The sequence below is a fragment of the Oryzias latipes genome, chromosome 12 (genome assembly GCF_002234675.1).
Source record: "Oryzias latipes chromosome 12, ASM223467v1".
NCBI classification, from domain to species: Eukaryota; Metazoa; Chordata; class Actinopteri; order Beloniformes; family Adrianichthyidae; genus Oryzias; species Oryzias latipes.
The window spans coordinates 3,167,447-3,190,365 of record NC_019870.2 but is presented as its reverse complement, the minus strand read 5'-3'; the positions used below and the strand labels follow the sequence as shown (position 1 = coordinate 3,190,365).

At 41.6% G+C, this 22,919-nt stretch overlaps 1 protein-coding gene and 1 long non-coding RNA gene across 3 annotated transcripts; one reads left to right on the top strand and one right to left on the bottom strand.

Annotated features, from left to right (window-relative positions):
- Positions 1-2,732: 2,732 nt before the first annotated feature.
- lhx5 (LIM homeobox 5) lies at positions 2,733-22,340 on the bottom strand. Its single transcript, XM_004074634.4, has 5 exons — positions 21,319-22,340; positions 20,077-20,300; positions 19,340-19,617; positions 17,215-17,380; positions 2,733-3,714 (listed from the first exon to the last, which is right to left on the bottom strand). The coding sequence occupies exons 1-5, from the start codon at positions 21,489-21,491 to the stop codon at positions 3,365-3,367; spliced, it is 1,191 nt and encodes a 396-aa protein (XP_004074682.1). The 5' UTR covers positions 21,492-22,340; the 3' UTR covers positions 2,733-3,364.
- On the top strand, positions 8,737-17,208 carry LOC110016027. 2 transcript variants are annotated; one of them, XR_002291286.1, is made up of 5 exons: positions 8,737-9,059; positions 11,516-11,525; positions 11,995-12,094; positions 12,161-12,261; positions 16,908-17,208. It is a non-coding gene; the product is annotated as an uncharacterized LOC110016027 (long non-coding RNA). The 2 variants fall into 2 exon arrangements; XR_002874318.1 differs by lacking the exon at positions 8,737-9,059 and having other exon boundaries at positions 10,999-12,094.
- Positions 22,341-22,919: the final 579 nt, after the last annotated feature.

Here is a 22,919-nt window from a genome sequence, read left to right as displayed (position 1 = left end):
TTAACAAGCAGTGACAAAATCCTGTAGCCCCCAAACCAGACACCCTCTGGCTCCTGGCTGCACCTAGAAATTCTGTCTAGTAAGAAAAAAAAGGTTTTCTCTGGTAAAAGTAATTTTCATTTATAGTTAGGGATGTCAAATAAATAATAAATATCTAGATTGTATCCATTCAGGTAAAAGAACTGGACTGTATCGTATCGCCACAAAGTTGGTTGAATCTTTTATGAGTCGATTCGTGGACCATGCATGGCGATAAGGATCAAATCATGTGAGAAGAAAAGAGACACGTCCCTAACCAGTCTCCTCTCTGGTCTGTGTTTGGCTTTCTTCTTCTGGCTTCAGGCTTTCTTAAGCCCCATTTTTTTCTAGATACATCCAAGATAATTGCTGATCTTTCATCTGAAATGTGTCTGTGCTCCACTTTGCTCTTTTGGGACACGTTTTGAAATGACTTCTTTTTCTCCACATTGGGGAGATTTCAAACTCACTTCAGATTTCACAGCAAGCGCGGCTGAGGCTTGGCAACAATCGACCAGGAAAAAAAACATCTGTGCTGAATGAATTGTTGGCTTTAGGCTTAAAAATTGTGCTGTTTGGCTGCAGCTCAGGTCCTGCAGCTGTAAATATTTGATTTGGTTCCTCTGCAGCAGCTTGTTGCTTTCTGTTTCAGCGTCATTCTGTAGAAATGTTAAATAGTTCTTTTGTTAGAATGACATTATTAATAGTTTTAGAGTCAATTTTTAGAAAGGTTTTTACCCAAATTTGGTGTATTTTTAAAGGTTTTATTGTTATTTGCAGTTTTCTTATCATTTTCAGTTGATTTTTTTTTCAATTTTTAAAGAATTGTTTAATATCTACATTTTTTTATTTATTTCTGTCAAGAGAAATTCTCTCAATATTTATCCCATTTTTAAATTAACTATACATTTTACATCCACTTTGTAATTTTAACTAGCTCGTCCAACTAAAAGTTTTGATTATTTTTTATAAAAAAAGTTTACAAAATTGTCAATTGTTTTTACAGAACACTCACAAGAGATCATACAGTTTTTCTATGTCAATATTTTGTTGCTAAGTTATGTAACCATAAAAAATGGGTTTTAAAACGTTTGACTGTTATTATGATGTATGAATTAAACATATCTGGATCATTTTTCCTTCTTTTATTTGATGTTTGCTCCGGTTTCTCTTTGTATCCACTTAAAAAATAACATTATTAGGTTCCAAATGTCCTTGCAAAATGCTACATTTTTATCATGAGTTTATTTTGTGTATTAATCCTCTCCTAATGCAACTCTTTTTGGTTTAATGTCTATCTTTATAGAAGATATTGTGTAGTGGTAACGAAGCCCAAACTCCAGCGCAGCGTAAGCAGCCATGAAGCGGGCTGGTCTTAGTAAAAACTGTGGTCATGTCAGAAATCTGTAATTTAGGCAGCAGAATCACCAGAATCAACAAAATTGGGCAAACAGGAAGTCAATCAATGAGAAAGAGAGATTACGAAAGTCTCCTAGACTTTCAAAATAAAACAACACACTCAAACTCTAACATCACCTTCAATCTAAATGGTAAACTCCTGAGTTTGGAGCCACTGTGGTTCATAAATAATCTGCTGCCATAACATGCCTAGAATAAAGAGAAGTTTGGATTTACTACATTTTTTATTCCTTGTCTCGTATTTGTCTAAAAATCAACCTTGGCGACCTTCAATTAAGTAACAAAGGTTTATGAATATTATACTTCATGAGAGTTACAGCTGTTTCACCAAATCCGTTTTTTCTGTCTGCTAATTGTACTTTTCCCCCTAACTTGCTTGTTATTTTATTTCCACTTCTGTTTTAAGGTGATCCACACAGCAGCTGATCCTCTGATTTCCAGTTTTCTTTTGGACAGTTCAGTTATTTATTGTGTTTTTGTTTCTGAGGTATATTTTTTTCCAATTCCACTAATGAGAAGTTTGGAGAAAATACGGCATAAATACAACACATATCAGCTCTCTGCAGGTAAATGAGGAAGATTATGTGGAAATTTCAAGAATTTGTGACTTAAAACATAAAATTAATCTATAATTCTTCAAAAATGACTAAAGTGGCATTTGTCTGCCCCCTCAAATAAAGGCAAAACTGTTGATTTACTAAAAACCCCAGACATTTTGGGATTAGATTTGGATTGAAAAATTCAGATCATTTTCATTACAACAACAATTGTAGAAATGACTTTAAGTTTAGTGATGTTTGCAGAGTGAACAAAATAAAAAGTGGAGAAAAAGACAGAAACAAAAGATGATTTTCTAGTTGTAAGAGGTTTTATTACCAGTGCTATTTACATCAAAGTGATACAGCCTTCCCATTTCCCACCCCAAGAACCCCCCACATTCACACCTCTGCACACACACACACACACAATCATCCACACATTCACACAACTGTATCCAAGAATATCTGGGGTACGTCCCATATAAGACACATTCTTTGTCGACCGTACACGGCGTCCAAAGGAAACACAAAAACATCTCACAGGTTTTCCATGTGCTTCATGAGTTTGATGAACCGAAGGCTGAACGTCAAACGTGACCATGAACTGCTCGCACAGGCTTGACCACTAGATGGCAGCGAGCGCCACGTTTCAGCGTTGATGTCACAGATGTTGTCTGCCCCCTCTTTTGTTTCCTGCCTTTAGAGGAAGGAGACCTCAGCTGTTGAAGGACGTTCCCAATTATGGGTGCAATGTTCTTTTGAAAATCATTTCCATTAAAACGTGTTTTTTTTTAAAGGGACAGTAACAATAGGAAGGTCAGGTGGAGCAGTGAGCGGAGCAGAGCTACCAGGGCCGCCTGGATGTGTGCGTCTGCAGAGCTGTTCGTGTGCTGAATGATGGTAAAGACATCCTTCTTTCAAGCTCTGATCAAGCACACGCCTCTGTGCGTGAGGAACGTTTTGAGTGTGAGGAAGCAGCAGCCTTTGATTCGCTCCACATGAAACAATGTTTTCAGTGAGATGAAACCGTGCGACAGATGAACTTGGAAATGTTGCTTTGAAGCCTCGTTTTTGAAGATGTGGTGAGAAAATTAAGACCCCCTTTGGCGTTTTGGTGCTAATGTGTTTCTAGAGCGTTAAGAAGGAACCTTCGTTACATCAAGGAGAAGCAGAGAAGCACTGTTGACTTTATTTTTTTTAGACATTTCAAGTCTGGTAATCCAGGAGGGCGGTGTCATTTTTGACTCCATCAGTTTATGAAAAAAAAACACAACAAAAAAAAAAACGATCTGTAGAAATTTGAGCGCCCCTCCCTCCCCTGCTAACAATGCTGTCCCCTGAATGAACCGGGCCTGCTCAGCCCTGGACTGTCTTTGTGTTTGGTCCGTTTACCACGCCGCTGCTTCTCCCATCTCTTGGCCCTGATGGGACATTGGAGCGCTGTAGCTAGAATTGCTGGCCAGGGAAAAGGGGGGGCTGGGCCCACCTCCGTACGCTTCCCCCGGCACCGGCTGAAGGGAACTGGGTAAGCTTGGGTCGGGGCTGGGAGTTTCTGCATGAGAGATCATGTCCGTGAACCTTTGGTCGTCTGACGGGTGGTGTCCCGATCCCTCCATGGCTCCAGGCCCAGAGCCCAAAATGTAGGGAGACTCCGCCGGGGACTGCGCCTGTGAGGACGGGGGGCCATGGGGGAAGAAGTCGTAGTTGATCCCAGGTCCATAGTAGTCACCTTGGTATTCTGTGGAGGGAGTAAAACAGGGTTAGCGTCTGTCTTCAAAGCCCAAACCTTGAGGATGAAAGTGTAACGGTCCTATTTCTGAGTCAACTGCATTCATGCGGGGGGGTAGACCCGTACTGGGGCTGTGGATTTTGGGTTTTTTCCGGGCCTGTGGAAGCTTGTACGACCACTTCAAAGAATGTCATGAAATGTCATGGAACGTACCATTGTTGTTCGTGTGGTAAATATATCATGAAGCATTTGTAAGGCCAACGTAAGTTGGATGCACTACGGGTGACACCGTCGCATGGCGCCCCCATAGCGCCCCCATAGCGCACTCTAGTCTTTAGTTAGGCACGACCACTGGCTCCTTACTGACCCCAAGCAAAGGCTGCACGCACGGGGTGTGCACGTGATAGTGCCCATAGGATGTCCACACACAAACTCAACTCTGATTATCCAATTATCCTAAATTCTAACACCTGCATGGCCCGTACAGGTTTGCCCATTTTTCGCCAGCAGACGGCCCGTTTTCACCTGTAAGAGCGGTTGGGACTACTCTTACACTGGAGTTCCTCAGGGCTCCGTCTCAAGCCCCTCTCAAATTTCTAACATTCAGTCATTTCAAGATGCAAATAGCAAGATTGTTTTACTTTTGCACAGAGGCCCTGATGTTCGCTGATGACTTAATGATTTGAAAGAAATAAAAAAGAACACATCGCAAATTAGCTGCAAGAAAATACAGAAAAAAATCCTTAGAAATATATTTTTCAGATCATTTGTTTAAACTTTTAAGAGATAAAAATTTCAACTTTGTAAATTCGAGGTTCGGCAAAAAAAGAGGAAATTGATAATTAAAGAAATGTCATTTACATTTAGAATGTGTCCGAACTCCATCTATAAAGGGATTCCGCCATTTTTTCCCCCAAAGTTTCAGAATCTACTACTGCAAAATTCTGCACCCTTGTTCACATGTGAAAAACCTGCGTACATCAATACTCACTAAACTGGCAAACATAGACCACAACCAACGTTTGAACAATTTTTCCCAAAAAAAATGTATTTACATTACATAATCAGAACATAAGAACAGGGGATTCATAATTATTAGATTTTCACTTTGGCAAATAGGTGATTTGCCGTTCAAAAATAAAGACAAACCGCAGTGAGCATGTGTCCGAATTACATACAAAGTAATTCCAGGGCACTGGACAGTCCTATACAGTCTTCATGGGGTTAGAGGGAGTGGTGAGGGAATTTCCATAGCAGTAGTCTCAAAAATTTTGAAGCCCAAGAGAATCAACTTTGGATCCAACCATTTGGGCTCAATAAAATCTAAAAACAAAACAGAAAAGATTCCTAAGCAGAAGCTCCTCCCCTCCTGGATAACTGCTGAAATTGATCATGTCCAATTTCCAGCCAAGCACTCAGCAACAGCCTCATTTGAGTGTATAAACAACTCCACACCTCTCCAGCTCACTTCTCACGCCTGCTCCACACTGCATTCATCACCCCCCCCCCCGATCAGCTGGCAGCCGTGTGTGCGTGCGCCTCCACGGACGCCCCCCCCCCTTCCGCCTGAAACTTCCGGATGTGGATGAGAAATTCTGAAATGAGACTCCGGCTTCGCCTCTTTGTCACGTCTGGAGCAGCTTCCAGCCTCCCGCCTCTCCGAGGTGACTGCTCCACAGCTGCAGGCTCTGTCCAGTCGGGATCCAGTTTATCGATTGACACGATGGCGGTATTTTCAAATGACGACACTTTTGTTTATTTTTGATTGAATGATGTCAAGTTTACAGGAAGCTTGGTGTAAACGATCAAAAATCCTACTAATTCTCCCTGCACACTTCAGCTCTGCAGGAAACTTTTACCAAGTTCTGACTTCATAAATCAGCGCTCTCTTTCATAAAAATGAAGACGTGCGCACTGAACCTGATGCAACACCGTCTTTATTTTCCTGAAGCTCTGGGCAGGCTGGTTGCACTACATTGCATTTCACTGTTGTGGTTCACCAAATAAAGAGACCGCTGAGCGTGTGCGGCGCCGGAGTTCACAACAAACTCAAACAACGTGTGATCTATCAAAACAGAAACTAAGGTATGATAAAAAAAAGATCAATAAATCAAGACAAAGTAAAATAAATGGTGAAATTAAGGACACACCATTGGGAAAAGTAGGTGGTATTGCAATTGACCATGAATTAAACTGGAAAGAAGTCTTAGGTATAATATGTTGTATATATTATATAGTGTGGTTGTACTGCCCTACCGTGAGTATAGTATTGACGCATGGGGAAACACTTCATAAAACCGCCCTATATTTAGGGCCGGATATCCCTAAATGGGGCACAGGTAGAAATTTGGTGGGGGCAAGTCTGGGTTTGCTGAGAGTTCGGGGTATTATGTCGCTCCCAAAATGCTTAAAATTCCTGCTATCATCATATAAGTTCATCTCTCTGTATATCTATCTTCTCTTTTACTCTATTTTTCCTCTAAGTTTTATGTTGGATGCCCTTCCTGACACTACCCTCTGCATTTACCAGGCTTGGGACAGGAATAAACACGGCCCAGTGCCCTGTTCAGGCTTCATCTATACGTTTTCTTGTGTGCTTACTTTATTTTTCTTTTTACATCTGCCTCCCATTCCCATTTTTGTCTTATAGCGTTCACAACAAGCAAGTGAAGCAACTGGCCACGCCCACCTTATGTATGCATCTACCAACCAGCAGCTCCTTTAAATAGGAGACGGAGAGAACTCTGATCATTTAAAAAAATAATCAAACTTTGGAATGGGGGGGGGGGTCAGTTGTAGGATTTGGGAGGGCAGTGGCCCCCCCTTTCTTTGCATATTCCTATAACCGGCCCTGCCATCACCCACTGTGCAGATTGCAAAAATGAGCTATAAGAATAATTTTTAAAGGTGGTTATTATGAATTCACCAACATTTCTTTTCTATATATCAAATTTACTAAAGGATACAAATATAATAAAAAATATAATACAATGCAAATAATTCATAAAGCTAGACTTCTTCCGCAGAACAAACAAAAACTGTTTCAGGAAAGAGAAGGGGAAAAAAATTACATCAAACAACTTCATGTAGGGACAACACTAAACATTCTGTGTCTGCAGGGGGGGGCTGTGAAATAACATGGAAAACATATTTTTAGCAAACATGTAAATAAGAAAGTGAGAAGCCTAATAGGAAAACATGCGGAGAGTCATGACTTCATGATGTTGCATTGCTACCTTGATGCTTTTAAAAAGAAATCTTTTGTGTCTATGTCACAGTAATTATAACAACGTAAGACTGGAGGTTGTTTTTAACATATTTATTCAACTTTTTTATTTTGTGCATTAAGTCAAAAGAAAATTAAGGAAAATCTTACCAGAACATAAAAGTATCCATCAAATTCACTTTATTCCTTTAAATTCTTTTAAGCAAAATTCAATGTATCAACTAATTTAAATCAAAGTGTTTTTTTCAAAAATCAATATCTTTGAAATTAGATGTGATTTTTGTTTTTGTTTGCTGCTCATCTTGTCTTTTGCTGCAGCGTTTTTGTTTGTTTCAGCTCCCGTTTCACAGCTCTTCTCGCCTCAAACGGCAGCAGGAAACAAACTGACAGATTAATAACAGAATCTGCTCACAAACGGCTTCCTTTTAGCGGAGAATCACCTGAATGAGCGCATTCTGATTTAACCCGCGACACTGACTGACGTGTTTACGCCTCTGAGAGGCTCCAGCATTGTTCCAGCCTCCGACTAATGTTTGACGTCTTCGGGTCGCCTCGTCTTTCAAGGCTCTGTGGGAGGAAATCGTCTCCGGCAGAAACTGTAGATGAGTTGCTTCAGGAATGATCCGAACTGTCCTCCAGCCGCTCCCCATTCTATATAAAATGCAGCTCTGTAGGTTGAAACTACAGACTCAAAAGACTCCAACTTATTTCTTTCATTGTGATAAACGATACAAAACAGCCACACTTGATCAAATAAAATGATGTCAGTCTTTGGGAAAAGCTCCAACTGAGAAAATACTGCACTCTGACCTAGAACAACTAACTTTATTTACATTTATAAAACACCAATGTCAACTATAATGCCAAAGAACTGAATTTAAACCCCATTTAGCTCAACATTAACCAAGGACTTTTCTTTCTTTCAGGTTGGAACAACAGGCCACACAAAAACACTGTCAAATGAGGTGAAACGATCAGAACCTTTGGACTTTTATTGTGAAAGGACCCTGTTTCAGACTTGTGAGATTAATTAAATTGCCTTCGCCTCTGCCTGAAACTGCCCTGTGGCCCCCTTTGACCCCCTGCAGTTGTATGTCATTCCAATAACAGGAGAAGTTAATTAATCTTTGGACCGTCTTCAGAGCATGTTTTTCATTTAAACTGGCAGATCTGCAGCAAACATACACTTTTGGGCGGACAAGTGTGGCTTTATCTCACACTTAGTTATCCACATTTCCATAGCAACCATCGTTTGTTTGCCACGCCCGTATAAGTAAGAATGCGACAGGGAGGTTCTCTGTCGTCCAGGTCGTGTTTTCACAGGATTCTGCTCTTCAGGGCAACTGGACTCTAAAGGTTTATCTGACCAGCCAAACGTCTTCGAGATCAACCTGTAGATGCTTGTTGCCCTGAAGAGCAGAATCCTGTGACGGCCGGATTTAACCCTTTCTGTTCAGGTTTTAGGAGATTGTTTCAAGATATTCAACAATAAATAGATATCTTTGACAGATCTGAGTGTTTTTTTTTCTTCTTCTCGTTTTTACATTTCACCTTTCCTGTAATGGGCTGGTGAACTGTCCAGGGTGTATATGACTGCATATGAGAACTGGACTGAGTGACTCCTCCCCCAGGCGCTCCAAACAGGAAGTACCTGCTGGCTCCAAGAAGCCATAGACTTTTATTGAGAAATAAACAGCTAGTATCAGTCATTCTGTTGGTCAGAATAACCATTCTTGCTCTGACACTTTTATTTTAACACATTCGTGATAATCCTCACTTTTTTATGTATTTATTGCATGTTATTCAAGTTATAAACTGACCAATCAGAAGTAGGTGGAGCCTGCGGGGATCCACATCCAACACTCAAAATGTTTGTGTTCAAGTGGTAGGGGTGTGGCCTTCCGACATGCTCGCTCCTGGCAAGAGTGGTTGTCATAGAAACAGTACTCAGACAGACAGACTTGGACCGATCACGGCGATTTCTGGCAGTAGCATGGCGGCTGATGTGGTTGGAGCCGTTAGTAATCCGTTTTTCCACAGGTGACGTCACACTCACTCAGTCCTGGTCTCAGATACAGTTGATGGGTTTACTACACCTTCGCTCCAATGACCCCAAGACCCCGGGAAGGTAAAAACATGTGGAAAATGTTTTGTCTAAACCTAAACTTTGTCTAATTGAATCACATTTCCTTAAAGCTTTTGAACAGTAACATATAACACCACAATGTGTCACATAGGCTCGTGTAAATCCATAACCTGCAAGAAAGACTGTCCCACAAAACCACAATGACATGCATAAAATGCATGTTTATGTCTATAGGATTTGCTTTGTTTACGTGACACAGAGTTTTCACGCAGGGCTCTAATTTTTACGTAAATTAATCCTAAATGTTGTTTGTAGGATTTTTAAAACTGCTTAGTTCTTAGTCCACTTCCACTTTGTCTCCATGGCAACCGTATGCAGGCTAGTCTAAAGAAATTCTAAAAACTTAATTTCTTTACCTCTTTGTTCTTTTCTTAAAACTATTTATGGACAATGAACCAAAGGAAGTAGTGGACGCTGCCACCCACTGTCTCGGACATGAAACAGCACTCAGGCTTGGTTCAGAGAATGTAAGTGTACCCTGGCACGGTTCGGTTTGCCCACCTAGAGAGAATGGGCCTTAAAAAAATGATTCTCTAAACTCACAAACTAAAATCAATCCCACTATAATATTTATTTCATATTTTATGCTACAGCCAGAGGAAAAGCAGCATACCTTTGCACAAAAGGCAGACAGAGACCAATATATTGCCAAAAGTGACAGAATCCGCTTGTCAGGACCCACAAAAGCCCATTTCAAGCACAAACTGTAATTCTCAATCTGAGCTTTTGTGAAGAAAGACTCTGTGAGATCACAAAAGCAGTTTCATATAAATTCAGAAAATAGAAAGACGAGTGGAAATCTAAAGCACAAAGTGTGTGCTTTAGCCAAAGTGTGAGGGTTTGCTCTGTGAGACGCTTTTGTGCCAGAGTCACTTGACTTCCTGAAATCTATTCTCCGGAGCTCAGAGAACTGTAATTATTTTCAACCTCTTTACTGCAGTCCAACTTTAAGCTGTGAGGGAGGAAGGTCATCTTTTTTATTTTTTATTTTTTTGCAGCGTATCTTTCAAAAAACCCAAACAGGTTTGAGGTTCTAAAAATGATAAATGGATGTATTTTTAACTTTGGGTTAGTTCTGATGAGCATCGACACATTTCAGAAATCCTGACACGTAAGGCGGGGCTAAGAGGATAAAATGTAGGTTTTAACAACTCATTAAGCCCCTCCCCCTTAAGAGAAACAGCTGGGCAATGTCCAAATTCTCTTCCTACTCTCTGACTACTAAAGATTATATAGTGCGGGACTATCTAATGCCCTGAACTTTAAAAGCAATTCGGACACCATGCTCATAACTTTGTTTAGTTTTTATTAATGCCAAATATGGCGTCACCCATAAGCTGAAACCTAACACACATTTTACAAAGACTGTTTATGAATCCGCTGTGTTCTGATGAGGAAAACTTAGAAACATGTTCCTTTCAAAAGACAAATCGTTCAAAGTCAGTGCATTCTGGGCTGCATTCGCCAATCTCATGAGCATCGATGCACACAGAGGCTTCTGGGAAATTTCTAGGGCACTAGATTTGGGAATCGGAGACCCAGACAGCTCTACTAAACGGCGAACGTCATTTATGGTGCACTGAGTCGTGAGCAGAAAAAGGAATTCGGAACTTTCATTTGTTCTGCGGTAACTTCTGGAAAACCATTGCATCATTTTGTTAAAGGAGGAGGTCAAAGGTCAACCTCTGCAAAAAATTTAAAAAAGTGACTCGATGCTCATTAGATTAGCAAATATAGACCACAATGCATTGCGTTTGTACACTTTTTAATAAAAAAATTGCATTAAATCTATTATTTCTAAATCACCAGAGTTTTGATCATCAGAACACAGTAGATTCATAAATAGACTTTGTAAAATGATAGAATAGAATAGAATAGAATAGAATAGAATAGAATAGAATAGAATAGAATAGAATAGAATAGAATAGAATAGAATAGAATAGAACAGAACAGAACACTTTTTAGCAGCAGGTAAATTGTGCATGGCCCAACGGCAACAGTGCACAGGACAATAGTGAGTAAAAATAAAATTTAAATAAAAAATAACAATATTAAAAAGACTACATTTCTTAAGTTTATCACATCCTGTATGATGTTTGAAAAAAAGTAGTTGCTGTATAAATCCAGAGCAATGGATTGTCCTGCACTATATAGTCTTTTAGGGGTTAGGAGGTGGTTTCCAGGAATTTGGGGAATAGTCATATTTGGTTAAATGAAAGATGAAGGTAATTGTTAAATACTTATGTAGTGCTTTTCTACCTTCTTCGAAGGCCCAAAACTCTTTACAGCCACAGTCCCATTCACTGCACCACAACCGCCCCCGTGCATGCAGTGCAAGGTATACACGCACAGCATCATGGGTATAGAAACCAACACAAATGGGCTTCCATACAACTTTTCAAAGATCTAAGTGTTCTTCACTTGTTTTGTCTTCACAGGAATTTACAGGTGAGCTGATTCAAAACAGATTCAGGCGGATGGATTTCCCAAAGAAAAAAAATGATGGTGGAAACTCCACCGCTAAGAGCAAAACACCTCAACTGTTTTAACCCCCTCAGGACAGTCGACCTGTTCCACATGTAGGTCAAAAGATCAACGGGATTTACACCAAGGATCTACTACCTACTTCTAGCTTTAAAAAGCAATTTTCAAGTAACAGATAAAGTGTTTAACGAGACCTAGCAAAAATGCACTTGAATGCAACTAGCGATCAAATAAAAAGGGACCAAATGACAGCCATTAGATTTTTTTCTACCACGCTTTTGCATTTGTGTTGGGAAGCCTTTGTGGCTACAGCCCATTAGCAAAAGATTGTTTCTAGGTGCAACAAAGCACAATGTGATAAACGCTCCTTTTTCTGCAGAATTATGTATCAAACCAGTTTAAAACATGGCTATAAGTTATGTATGAATTGCAGCAGCACCTGATGTCAAGACTCTGATCAAATGACGGGATGATGATGTCACATTCGCCAAAAAAGGGACAACTCCAGACTAACTAAAGACAGAAAAAACAAGGTAATTAAACGTGTGGTTTTATTCAAAACGCCATTCAAAGCGAGACAGACGTCTACGTCTCCCCAGACCCCCACCAGCCGTGATACCAGTAACTCCTGGCTCTAACATGGAGACTTACGTTAACCCATTAACGATGAAGCCGTCGCCGGTGACAGCAGAATAACACGGTAAGTCTGTGAACATTTACGAAATTTAACGTCTTTCCAACAGATTCTGATGTGGAGAAACGCGGCTTTGCGCTAACAAACAACACTTTACCAACGTAAGGTCAAATATCAATGCAAACCACTTTACTCCACTTCAGAATCCATGGGATGAATGTAAATTGCGTAAACGGCTGAAGAGTTATGGTAAGAACGCGAACACTGGAGCTAAATCTCTAGTGTTAAGGGGCTAACTAAGACTGGTAACCTCTGACGTCATTCATAAGATCAGCAAAAATGTAGTTTTCAATAAGGTGGGGACATTTGCTGGAACTTACTCCGCACAACTCAATGACGCTCCATAAATGAGCAATTGGGAGGGACAAGGTGAAGACTCAAAAGTCTGAGTAAACTCTTTTCTACTTTTATTTTTCTTGGGTTTTTAGAGACCCACTCCAATGAAAATTGTGTTTTTTGATGATTGAGGACTTAATTTTAGCTCAAAATTGCATTTATGAGTAATCCTTTATTGAAATTATGAATCAGAAGCGGTTTAAAAAAGATTGTATTTGTGACGTAGAAAATACGGTCGGCCACCAGCTCCCTGCTCCACTCCATTCCGATTAGACCTGCACAATAAATCGCAAATTTATCGTTATTTCGGTTTCAAGCTGTGCAATATCCATGTCGCAAAAGTGGGCGAAAATCACAATAAATGGTAAACCTTAAATGTGCAAAAACAATCTTATGGCAACTTCAACTATTTAATGATTTGAATAAATCCCTTTAAGCATTTGACCAATCAGATGGAGCCCCTTACATTCTCGACCAATCAGATGGAGCTTTTATGTTAGATGTTTCCCTCCTGATTTGGAGGATAATTTAAAGTATTTTAAATCTTATTTAAATTAAACTTTTGCAGTGAAATGGAAATGTTTTTGTTGCTATTTGTTCATGTATCCCAAGTTATATCGTCATCCCAATATCGATCACTAATATCGCATATCGCGAGTTTTCCTCAAATCGTGCAGCCCTATTTCTGATAAATCCATCTGCAAACAAATAGATGAACGTCTTTGTTTTCCTGGTCTGAGCTGGAATCTGGATCCAAACTGTACGGCTGGACAGCTCCAACATTGCTCACCATTTTTGCTGCACCGCTAATGTTAGGTTGGGGGTGTGAGGGGCCGTAAGCTAGCAGGGTAGAGTGTAAAGACAGAGCTCTGAGTTGTGGGTCAACAGCCCCGTCCACAACTCAGAGGGGAATTTCAAATGAGCCCAGAAAACAACACAAGTGATAAGTTTGGGCTAAAAACGGCACTCTCAGTTTAAAAGACAACTAGGAACGCTCTGGAAATAGATCAAAAGACTGGAGTGGGACTTCAGGATGGAATTCAAAGGGAAATTGCTGCCTTCTGAAGTCAGACCCATAACCCTAACCCAGGGTTCATTTGCAGAACAGTGGCGTTTCATACTTTAACACAAAGAGGATGTTCAGTCTGCCTGGAGCATCATCTCTCTCTCCTGAACCTGCCTCTAACATCACACCGAGTCTAGACAGATGTTCAAACCCCCACAGCTGAATCCTCCACCCTCAGTTGAGATGAATTCAGATCCCATTCTTTCTTTCATTAATTGTAGATCCCCTGTTCAGAGTCAGCCAAACTGAAGGCGGCGAGTTCTCCAGCTGTCCGGGTATCTCTGCCCCACTCACTGCTGATCACCCATGTGTCTCAGTAAGCGAACAGAAGATACCCCAAGTGGAATCCAACTCGCAGCTGAGTTTGGAACCCAATCAAACGTCTGACGATAGAGAAACTGGAGGTACGGAAGGTCTAGAAGGACATTCTAGTCTGTTTTTGCGGTTCAGCCAAGAGTGAGAATAACTGGTGGTCAATTCTTTTTCCACTGCTGATAACCTGGACCAGGTGTGTCCAGGTTATCAGAAGCTGAGGTGAGCAGTGCTGATACCGACTAAAAGTCTAAAAGTATTTAAATGGTTAATCAGGAAACTCTAATATTTAAAAGCATGAACCACATTTTATTAAAATAATATTTTACCGTTATAATCATAAATTAAATTAACAAAAGCTGTAGCACCTGTAAAAACTTCCCTCTGAAAATCTTTTCACCTTTGACGGCTGAATTCTTTTTTTAAGCCCGTTCAAATTAAAATATCTTAGCTGGATTTCTAAGAATTTCTCCTAAACCACCGCCTCATAATTTCAACATTATCGGAAAAAAAAAAATCCTAAATAGTTTAAAGAGGATTAAAGCCCTCAATATATTCAGCTCCTTTGCATTCATTAATATTTTTCTTCACCACCTCTGCAGTAAAATCAAATCCATCCTGCTTCTGGAGCTCAATGACAGGCTTGATCCTGGGCCTCCAGATGCTGCACCGGCTTCCTTCTGCCCCCGTCTGAACGGATGGGAATCAGGAACCAAAGGGGGCAGATTTCACCAAATCTGTTGTCTAATTACAGCTTTGTCGTTGCACTTGGCTTTTCCGAATTTTATCACGAGAAACAATAAGAGATGGCGTGAATTTTCCCCAAACATGCTAATTATTTCATCTCACAACCAGACCCGGGCTCGTTTCCCCCGACCTTGAAATAAGCTTGTCTCGCCGCCATGTGTTTGTGCGTGAGTGTGTGACTGTGTGTGTGTGTGTGGGGGGGGGGGTGTTAGCTCTGCAAACTATAATTACACTCGCACATGCATTCCTCGCCTGTGAGCGGCGGCGGGGAGGCGGCGAGCTCAGATAAAGACGGGCGGGCCAGCCTGCGCCACACAAAAGGGTGTGAAAGGAGAAGGCGAGGAGAGCCGGGATGCAGGTTTTGTCCGCCGCTCTCCCCCTCCTCCCCGCAGCCTTGGCGTCTCCAGTCGATTGTCTCCTCAAGGCCCCACAGGTAGGCGCGCTGCTTTGACCACACACCGCCCGCCTAAAACACGGCAGGTGCATCTGCTGTAGCTCAGCGTGAAGCTGCAGCGTTTCCTCTTAGAAAACATCATTTCTGCCATTTTGCATCTAAAGTGTTTGGATCATCGTTACTTTTCTTTCAACAGATTAGCAGAGGTGCAGTTCCACCCAAATAATCAGATGCTTCTGCTAGTTCTGCACATTGAGAAACATAGAAAATTCCAATTTTTTCTAAATGGTTTTGTTTTTCTGCCATTTCTGCAGGCCTAAAGTTGAATCTTTGATCTTTATTGTTCAACAAATCGATCTCTGTGACTGAAACTTTTCACACTTTCCTCCAACATTTTCATCTTGTTTCAGCTCTTTCAAAAGTTCTCTTTTTGCAGACGATTTGTTAAAAAGTCACTAAAAATCTTTTTAATAGTTTAAATGGTTTATTGTCTTCTTTAAACCTTATTAGTTGTCTTTTATCATTCTTTTTATTAGTATTTAATTCAATTTTGCTTCTTTTCTGACTTTTAACTTTAGTTTTATTGACCTTTAACCCTCAGAGTGTCTGAACTCACCGGTGAGTTTTGCCAATCACATCAGCTGTTTGCATGACACCTACCCCCCCCCCCCCCCCCCCTTTTTTTTAAATAGATTGTATTCATAATTTAATGCAGATGTTTCAAAAAGTCTCAAATTTTGAAGTTTTTGGTTTAATAACAGACATGACAAGAGTTTATTTGCCATTGTTTAACCAGGAAAATTCCTTGGGATCCATTGATCTCTTTTCCGAGGAACTTTCCTGGCCAAGAGGCAAAAAAATTACACACACCCAGAAAATTATGCCACATAATCGTCATTCCGCTTCAAATGAATCCTTGAGTGGAGCTTTAGTTATATTTCACATAGTTTGGGCTTTGTCTTAGCTTCGTTTGTGGATTGATACATTTTATTTTGTCTCTACATGTCTGACGTCTTGTTATAAAACATACAAACTGTTTGGTCTCATTTTTTTTGTTATTTTTTCATTAAAAAATGCTAAATTTACCACTTGGAATTGAGTTGGTTGGACAGTTTTAGGTACTTTATGGAATTATTGTCTACTATAATCAAATATATATCTGTAAGAAGAAGAAGAAGAAGAAGGAGGGGCTGAACTAAATAGGCTGATGTTGAGCATTTTAACAACAAAAAACAGTTTTAAAGATAATTTAATCGAGCAAATTGTCAAGAAGGAAAAAAACGTTCAAAAGGGCCCCAAATTACTAAGGGTTAACGAAAATAGAGGGGGGCCCCCAAAGAAAACCGTGCACACGGCCCCCCCAAAAAATCAATGTGCCCCTGGAACCACATCCATCACAGGCAGATATTCCTTATTTTCCTTTGTTCATCTTTTAATTATTACTATTCTATAAAGAACTATTGACACATTTAGATGTTCAAAACACTGAATACGGTTTATGTGCTTTTTTTATGTTTTTAAAGGAAAGAAATGTAGAAAAGAGTTCAAAATGTGTCTCAAAAATGAGCATTTTCACACAAAAATGACAACTGACATCAGTGACTCGTTGGTGTGTTTGTCCTGCTGTTGAAATAACCTGCTGGGAATATTTTAAATGGTTTGATTTAGTTTTTGTCCAACTTTTGAGCTGAGTTTGTTCGGATTCAAGAGGAGATGTAACACAAACAAGATGTCTGAATCAACGCAAAAAAAAAGTCCCAAGATCAACAATGAGAGACTCTTTCTGCCATTTTTCAGGTCCTAAAAGTGACTCTCTGCCTGACAGACAATCCATCCATCCCACTGAAACATGAGTTCACTGACGGAAGCTGCTGGACTCCTCTGCAGGCGCTCATAAGAACTAGGTCAGTCAATAAAGCTAACAAACTGATAAACTCCATCGGAGTTCATCTGCAGCCGTTTCCTTCGGCCCCAACCGTGAGACCCGCCCCCCTGCATGCGTCCCATCTGCACAAAAGTTTCAACCTCTGCCTGCAGGACACTTAAGTTTTCCGTTTACAGACGCAGAACTGTGTTTTTGTCAAAAAATAAACGAGTTCCTCACCTCCGTAGTAACCGTAAGCTCCGGGTCCTAAAATGTCGGGATCCTCCAGCCGGCCTCCCAGAGGCCGCATCCTCCTCGGACCCCTGAAGAAAGCGTGGCGTCGGGCCCCCAGAGCACTCAGCTGCTTCATTCGCCGTTCTTTGGACCTTCTATTCTGGAACCAGACCTGAAGCAAACCACCAGCGGGTCAGACACATTTAAAAAAAAAAAAATCTGTCTTTGGCTAATTTAAGTTTCTGCTCTTTTCTAGAACTGGTGCTAAAATAAAAATAAAATCAGCCTTCAAATGACCCCATTAGGTCAGGCTTTGCCTGTCCAAATGAGAAGATTCACTCCTCCTCACACATTTCCAGCTACATTTATCACAATTCCACGCGGCTTCACCTTTCTCTCTGCTCTGTGATGGAAAAAAAGGAATTTTTCCCAGATCGGAATCACGAAGCAGAAACCCATTCAGAGCCGATTCTGGGATGAATCAGAAAGCAGAAATCGGGAAATGAGCGTTGAGACGGAGGAACAACAGACACCTTCTGCTGGACTTTCCTCCTCAAACAATCAGAGGAAAGGCTTGAAATCAAAATATGATTAAATAAAGTTTCTTTGAAGAGGAACAAAGGAGGATTTACAAAAACGTCGCGCCATATGGAGGAATGTCTTTGCATTACAAGCACATAACACATCGGGCTTCGCCTTTGCATCACTGCTGCATAATGATGTATGTTCACACCGTGCTACACCAGAGGCAGAATCCCACTGTGCTGCAGATTAACAAACACACAAAACAGCCCCCCCTCAAATAAAAAAACCCACTTAGGCTGTGCTCTCTGGGCTCCAGCGGCAGAGGCAACACCTGCTTGTTGAGAACAATCGTCTAACTGTAGGGTACATTTTTATGGAAATGCTCTCGCTTCCCTTGAGAGAGCGTTGCTTAGGGATTACATCCACATGCTGGAGGAGCGGCGAGGCTCACGGGGCTCCCCCGCGTTGAAAGCTGTGGTATTTAACACACGCTGAACCAGGAGGGGGGAGGCGAAACACAGCCTCCATTTTGGCTTGGAGCATCGCACGAGGAGGCTGGAGGAGCCGCTGACTGACTTATTGACTGATTGATTGAGCTGAAAGAAAGCAAAAGCGCCCGTGGTGGCTGATGGTGATGCGGGCGAGGGCGCAGCGATGCTGTGGCTGGAAGTGAGTGAGAGCGGCGAGGTGGGGAAAGGGGAGGGCCGTATGTAAATCTGTGAAATCAGCGATAATTACAGCGAGTGCACAAAAAGCCATATCACAGTTGGCAGAGATGGTGCTAATCATCCTGACACGGTCTGCACCCAGACACCCGGCTGGCTCGTGCACACGCACGCCTGGATCTGCGTTTGAGGAGGAAAAAAAGACTCAAAGCAGCGTGTGTTTGTGTTTCCTCCCCAATGGCAGAAAAACAACAACCAAAAAAATAATACAAAAACTAACCTTTTTTTTCTAATTTCATGGCTGTGCACCAGAATAGAATGCTGCTTTGGCATATTATAATTAACAGAGCGCCAATAAACCAGATTATTTTAAATTCAGCAAATCTAAATGCAAATATAAGATCAGTTTGAATAAAATTATAACTTCGAAAATGAATATACAGATTAAGTGGCAAATAATTTAAGTCAAAATATTAATTAACGATTATCCAATAATCACACAGCAAAAAAATGTTTTTTCACAAAAAAATACTTTAAACTAAAAAATGATGTGTTTTTATTCATTTCTAGATTAATGGAAGAGAGGATGTTCTTTATTTATGTTTTCTTTTTCTTCAAATTGCAATTTCACCACATTCATTTTTTTAATGCTTAACCTTTCAGCAATTTCTCCTTTTTAAATAAATTTGTACCTCAATTATTTTGCAAATATTTACATTTCTGCATTTAAATAACATAAAATCAAACAAACCGGCTTTTTTATTATCGCCGCTTTCTCAGCGCGCAAAGGTGGATCTGCTCCTTAATGGCGCACGTCATGTTTTGACATTCTCTTTCAGATAATGAGGCTTTCAATTAAATGTAAAATTAAAAGGTAATTTCTGTGATTTATAATCCCTCGTTTTTCTCTGCCCTCCTCCTCCCTCCACCTCGGGGTTTACCTGGATGACGCGCATGTTCAGCCCCGTCTCCTGCGCCAGCTGCTCCCGGATGTGCCGCGTGGGCTTCGGCGTGGCTACAAACGCCGCCTTTAACGTTTCCAGCTGCTTGGCCTTGATGGTGGTCCGAGGCCCCCGCCTCTTTGCCCCCGAGTTCTGCTCCTCGTTCTCGATATTGTTCGTTTCCTTGTCCGAGGACGTGGAATTGTCCGTCTCCTTGATGTCGTCCTGAGTCGGGTCCGGCAGATCCGGGGATAAACTCCTGTCCGTGCACGAGGACACTGCGGGGAGGGGGCGCGCGCCGGAGATAGGTCACGGTCCGGGGTGTCAAGTAGGGAGGGGGGCAGAAAAAAAGGATGTAAAAGTGACACAAATGTGCGCATTATCTAATAAAACAGTGCGATTTTTTTGCAAATTTTTTTTTAATAATATGATTATTTTTTCATTTAAAAATAGAATCTAAAAAATGTGTGCATATAAATAGAAAGAAAACAATAAAAGAGAAATTTATATTAATCAAATATTATAAACTTTTTTTAAAAAGCGCAGCGCACGCGACCTTAAAAATAACAAAATAATTAATAATAAAACGCTCAAAAATCTCACATTGATTTATGAATTGAAGCTTAGCACAAAAAAACAGTTATTGATTAGATAAATATAAAAACCTCGAATTTTTTTCTTCTTCTATTTTTTTTCTTTTTTTGCTGCAAAGGCCGCGTTTGCGGCTTTCCGCTCACCCGAGTTTAGGCTGACTTCTTTGATGCTTCCGGGGCTCAGGTAGTCTTCTTTGCACACAAACTTGTTCTCGTCTATCACGTAGAGCTCCTCGCCCGTGGACAGCTGCTTGTTGCACACCATGCAGGTGAAGCAGTTCAGGTGGAACACCTTGCTGCGCGCTTTGCGCACCAGGTCGTTGGGGGAGATTCCCTGAAGGCAGCCCGCGCACTTTGTGCCAAACCGCCTGAATAAAAGACGAAAAGGAAAAAATCAGATATTTTTTATGTCGTTTTTTTAAATAAATATTTTTTCGAGAAGCAACACATTTTTTCCCCTTAAATACAGATATAAATAAACAAAAGAAATATCCTAAGCTCCCAAATTTTAAATAAATTTTATTTATTCCTTGTATAAAAATGAATAATTTGGAAGCAGTGCTTTGACAATCCCACGCAAAAAAAAGGAAAACGCATTAGTGACAATCAGCACATTGTAGCAGGGCCTATATTACCGGATTAAGACGCGCAGAAGCATCTTAGCGTGGAAATCTTTTCTTAATCCATATTCACGCGCTTAAACACCGCGAGGACTCATCTGTAAGACGCACAAACGTTCCAAGAAACATCCCTTATGGTTTATATAAATTAGACATTTTGCAGAAAAAGAAACTGAAATGTTTAAGTGAAGTGAGTGAATGTCAGGCCTTTACCTGTTCAAGATAATAATGGAGGGGGTGGGGGCTGGGGGGTGTTTTGTTTTTACACTAATGTGAGCTTGTCTCCACATTTGCAATGGTATCTCTTCACCATCTGCCTTTCACATGCATGGCCCCCCACCCTCCCCAGGCAAAAAGGGCACAACTCTACTTACACAACAAATGGACACATTAGGGTGATTACTGCCCATTTAAACCCGCCGCGCTGGTGTGAGGGCCGAGGCAACAAAGACCGAGGCTGTCCGGCCTGTCATTAGACAGTTTAGGGACAAAACAGGCTCGAAAATGATGCTGGGGGACCGACAAGGCCCGCACTTAGCGCTCTCAATTACCGGCGGCACTTTCGTTTTTCTGCCTAATGGAGGTTTGGAATTCAAATTAACCAACACAAGTAAACAGAATAAATGTAAATGTGACATATTTGTCATTTGGTTTGATTTTTTGGGAGGCTGTGTAAAAGTCCCAAATCCACAAATTTGACAGCGCGACCTGACCCGTGCGCGCGCAAAATTTGAATTCAGGTGTGTTCCCCCTCGCTCTGTTTTACCTGAAAAAGTCCATTTTGCAATAGAGCTTCCCGTCCCGGGAAAAGCACTTCTCCGTCAGGTTGCAGTTGCAGTCGCAGCACTGCACGCACTTGGCGTGCCAGGCTCGGTCCAGCACGTTGAGCAGGAACCGGTCCAGGATGGGCCGCTCGCAGCCGGCGCACAGGACCATCATGTTTCCGGCCTTCAGGGCGCCGAGAGCCAACCTTCCCACACGGACTGCGTTGCGCGGACTGGGGCGGCCCGGTTCTGCGCGGAACAACGTCTTGACTCCGGGAGGCGGTTGCTGTGCAGGCGGGAAACCGGTGTCAATCCACCGGGAGCTGCTGGCGCGGAGTCCCGGTTACCTGTCACACAATCCACAACCCGGCGGAGAGCGGCGGAGACTGCGCAGCGTGCAGAGCGACCATGTCCTCCTCAGAGCCGCGCCGGAAACACCATCGCCGGTCAGTTTGGAGTAATCCCCCCCTCGCTCCGGGAACGTTCACCTCACGTTGCCACTTTCACATCACTGTGCCTGCGTGGGTTATCACGAGGTTCTGCCAGCGCGAGGCGCATCCAGAGCTCAGATTGGAGGACGGCCTCGTTAATTCCCGTGCCAGATGAGCCAATCACAGCGCAGTTGTTATGGTTACGCGCTCATCGCCTTCAAGCTGGACCCGAGGCGCGCAGGAATACCTGCGTGCGTGTTTTTTTCACCTCTGGTGGGTCACAAAGGATCGTCTGCAGGTTCGGTGGAGATGGAAATGCAGCAAAAGACCAGGTAGAAGTGAGTCTGAGCGCTTCGGCTCCGTGGCCCCGTGACCGACCGCTCGCGCAGGCTGGAGGAGGGGCCGCGGGCCCTTTCTCATGCACGGACCTGTTTACAGGGAAATGCACGCGGATTAGCTGCAGCTCATCAACAGGGGAGCCCGCGCCGCAGCCTGCAGTGCAGCGGAATCTCAATATTTACCAACAGACTCGTGCTGTTAGTTGCACCAAAGCAAATATGCGGCGCGCTAATTCCTGATGGGCCAGACTGCCTTCACCCCCCAGCCTCACCCCCGCTGTAATGAGGATTCATTTGAATGACTTTAGGTGTGAATTTCCGCCCATTTTCAGGACAAAGTTTAGATAAAGAACAATTAAACAGCACATTAGAACTCCTTACGTTCTACTTTAAATTTAAACAAACATTTGTATCACTAAAATCACAAGTTTAATTCATTTTTTAAACATTGTATTAATCATTTTAGCCATTTAAACGCACTAACGGTTAACAAAACAAGATCAGATTTGGATGAAAGCAATGGATTCAAACCAGCAACCATTGTATCATAATATATTTCGTCCTGTCATTTTGCCCCCACCCCGGAGTGATGCCAATAGTAAATTAAAAAACAAAACAAGAAACGTTTGTTCATTTTTAGCAAAAAATCAAAAGCTGTAAAATTAAGAGCAGCTAGGTTGCCAGGTTGGTGGTAATTTCCATTCTTTTTAGCACATTTCATGATTATTTGTCTTTTGTTTTGTTTTGTTTTTTGACACACAAGGTTTTTAAATTCACACTGGATATAAATTAGTTTGGCCTGAAAATGCATTTTGCTCACAGGCTGCCAATGGA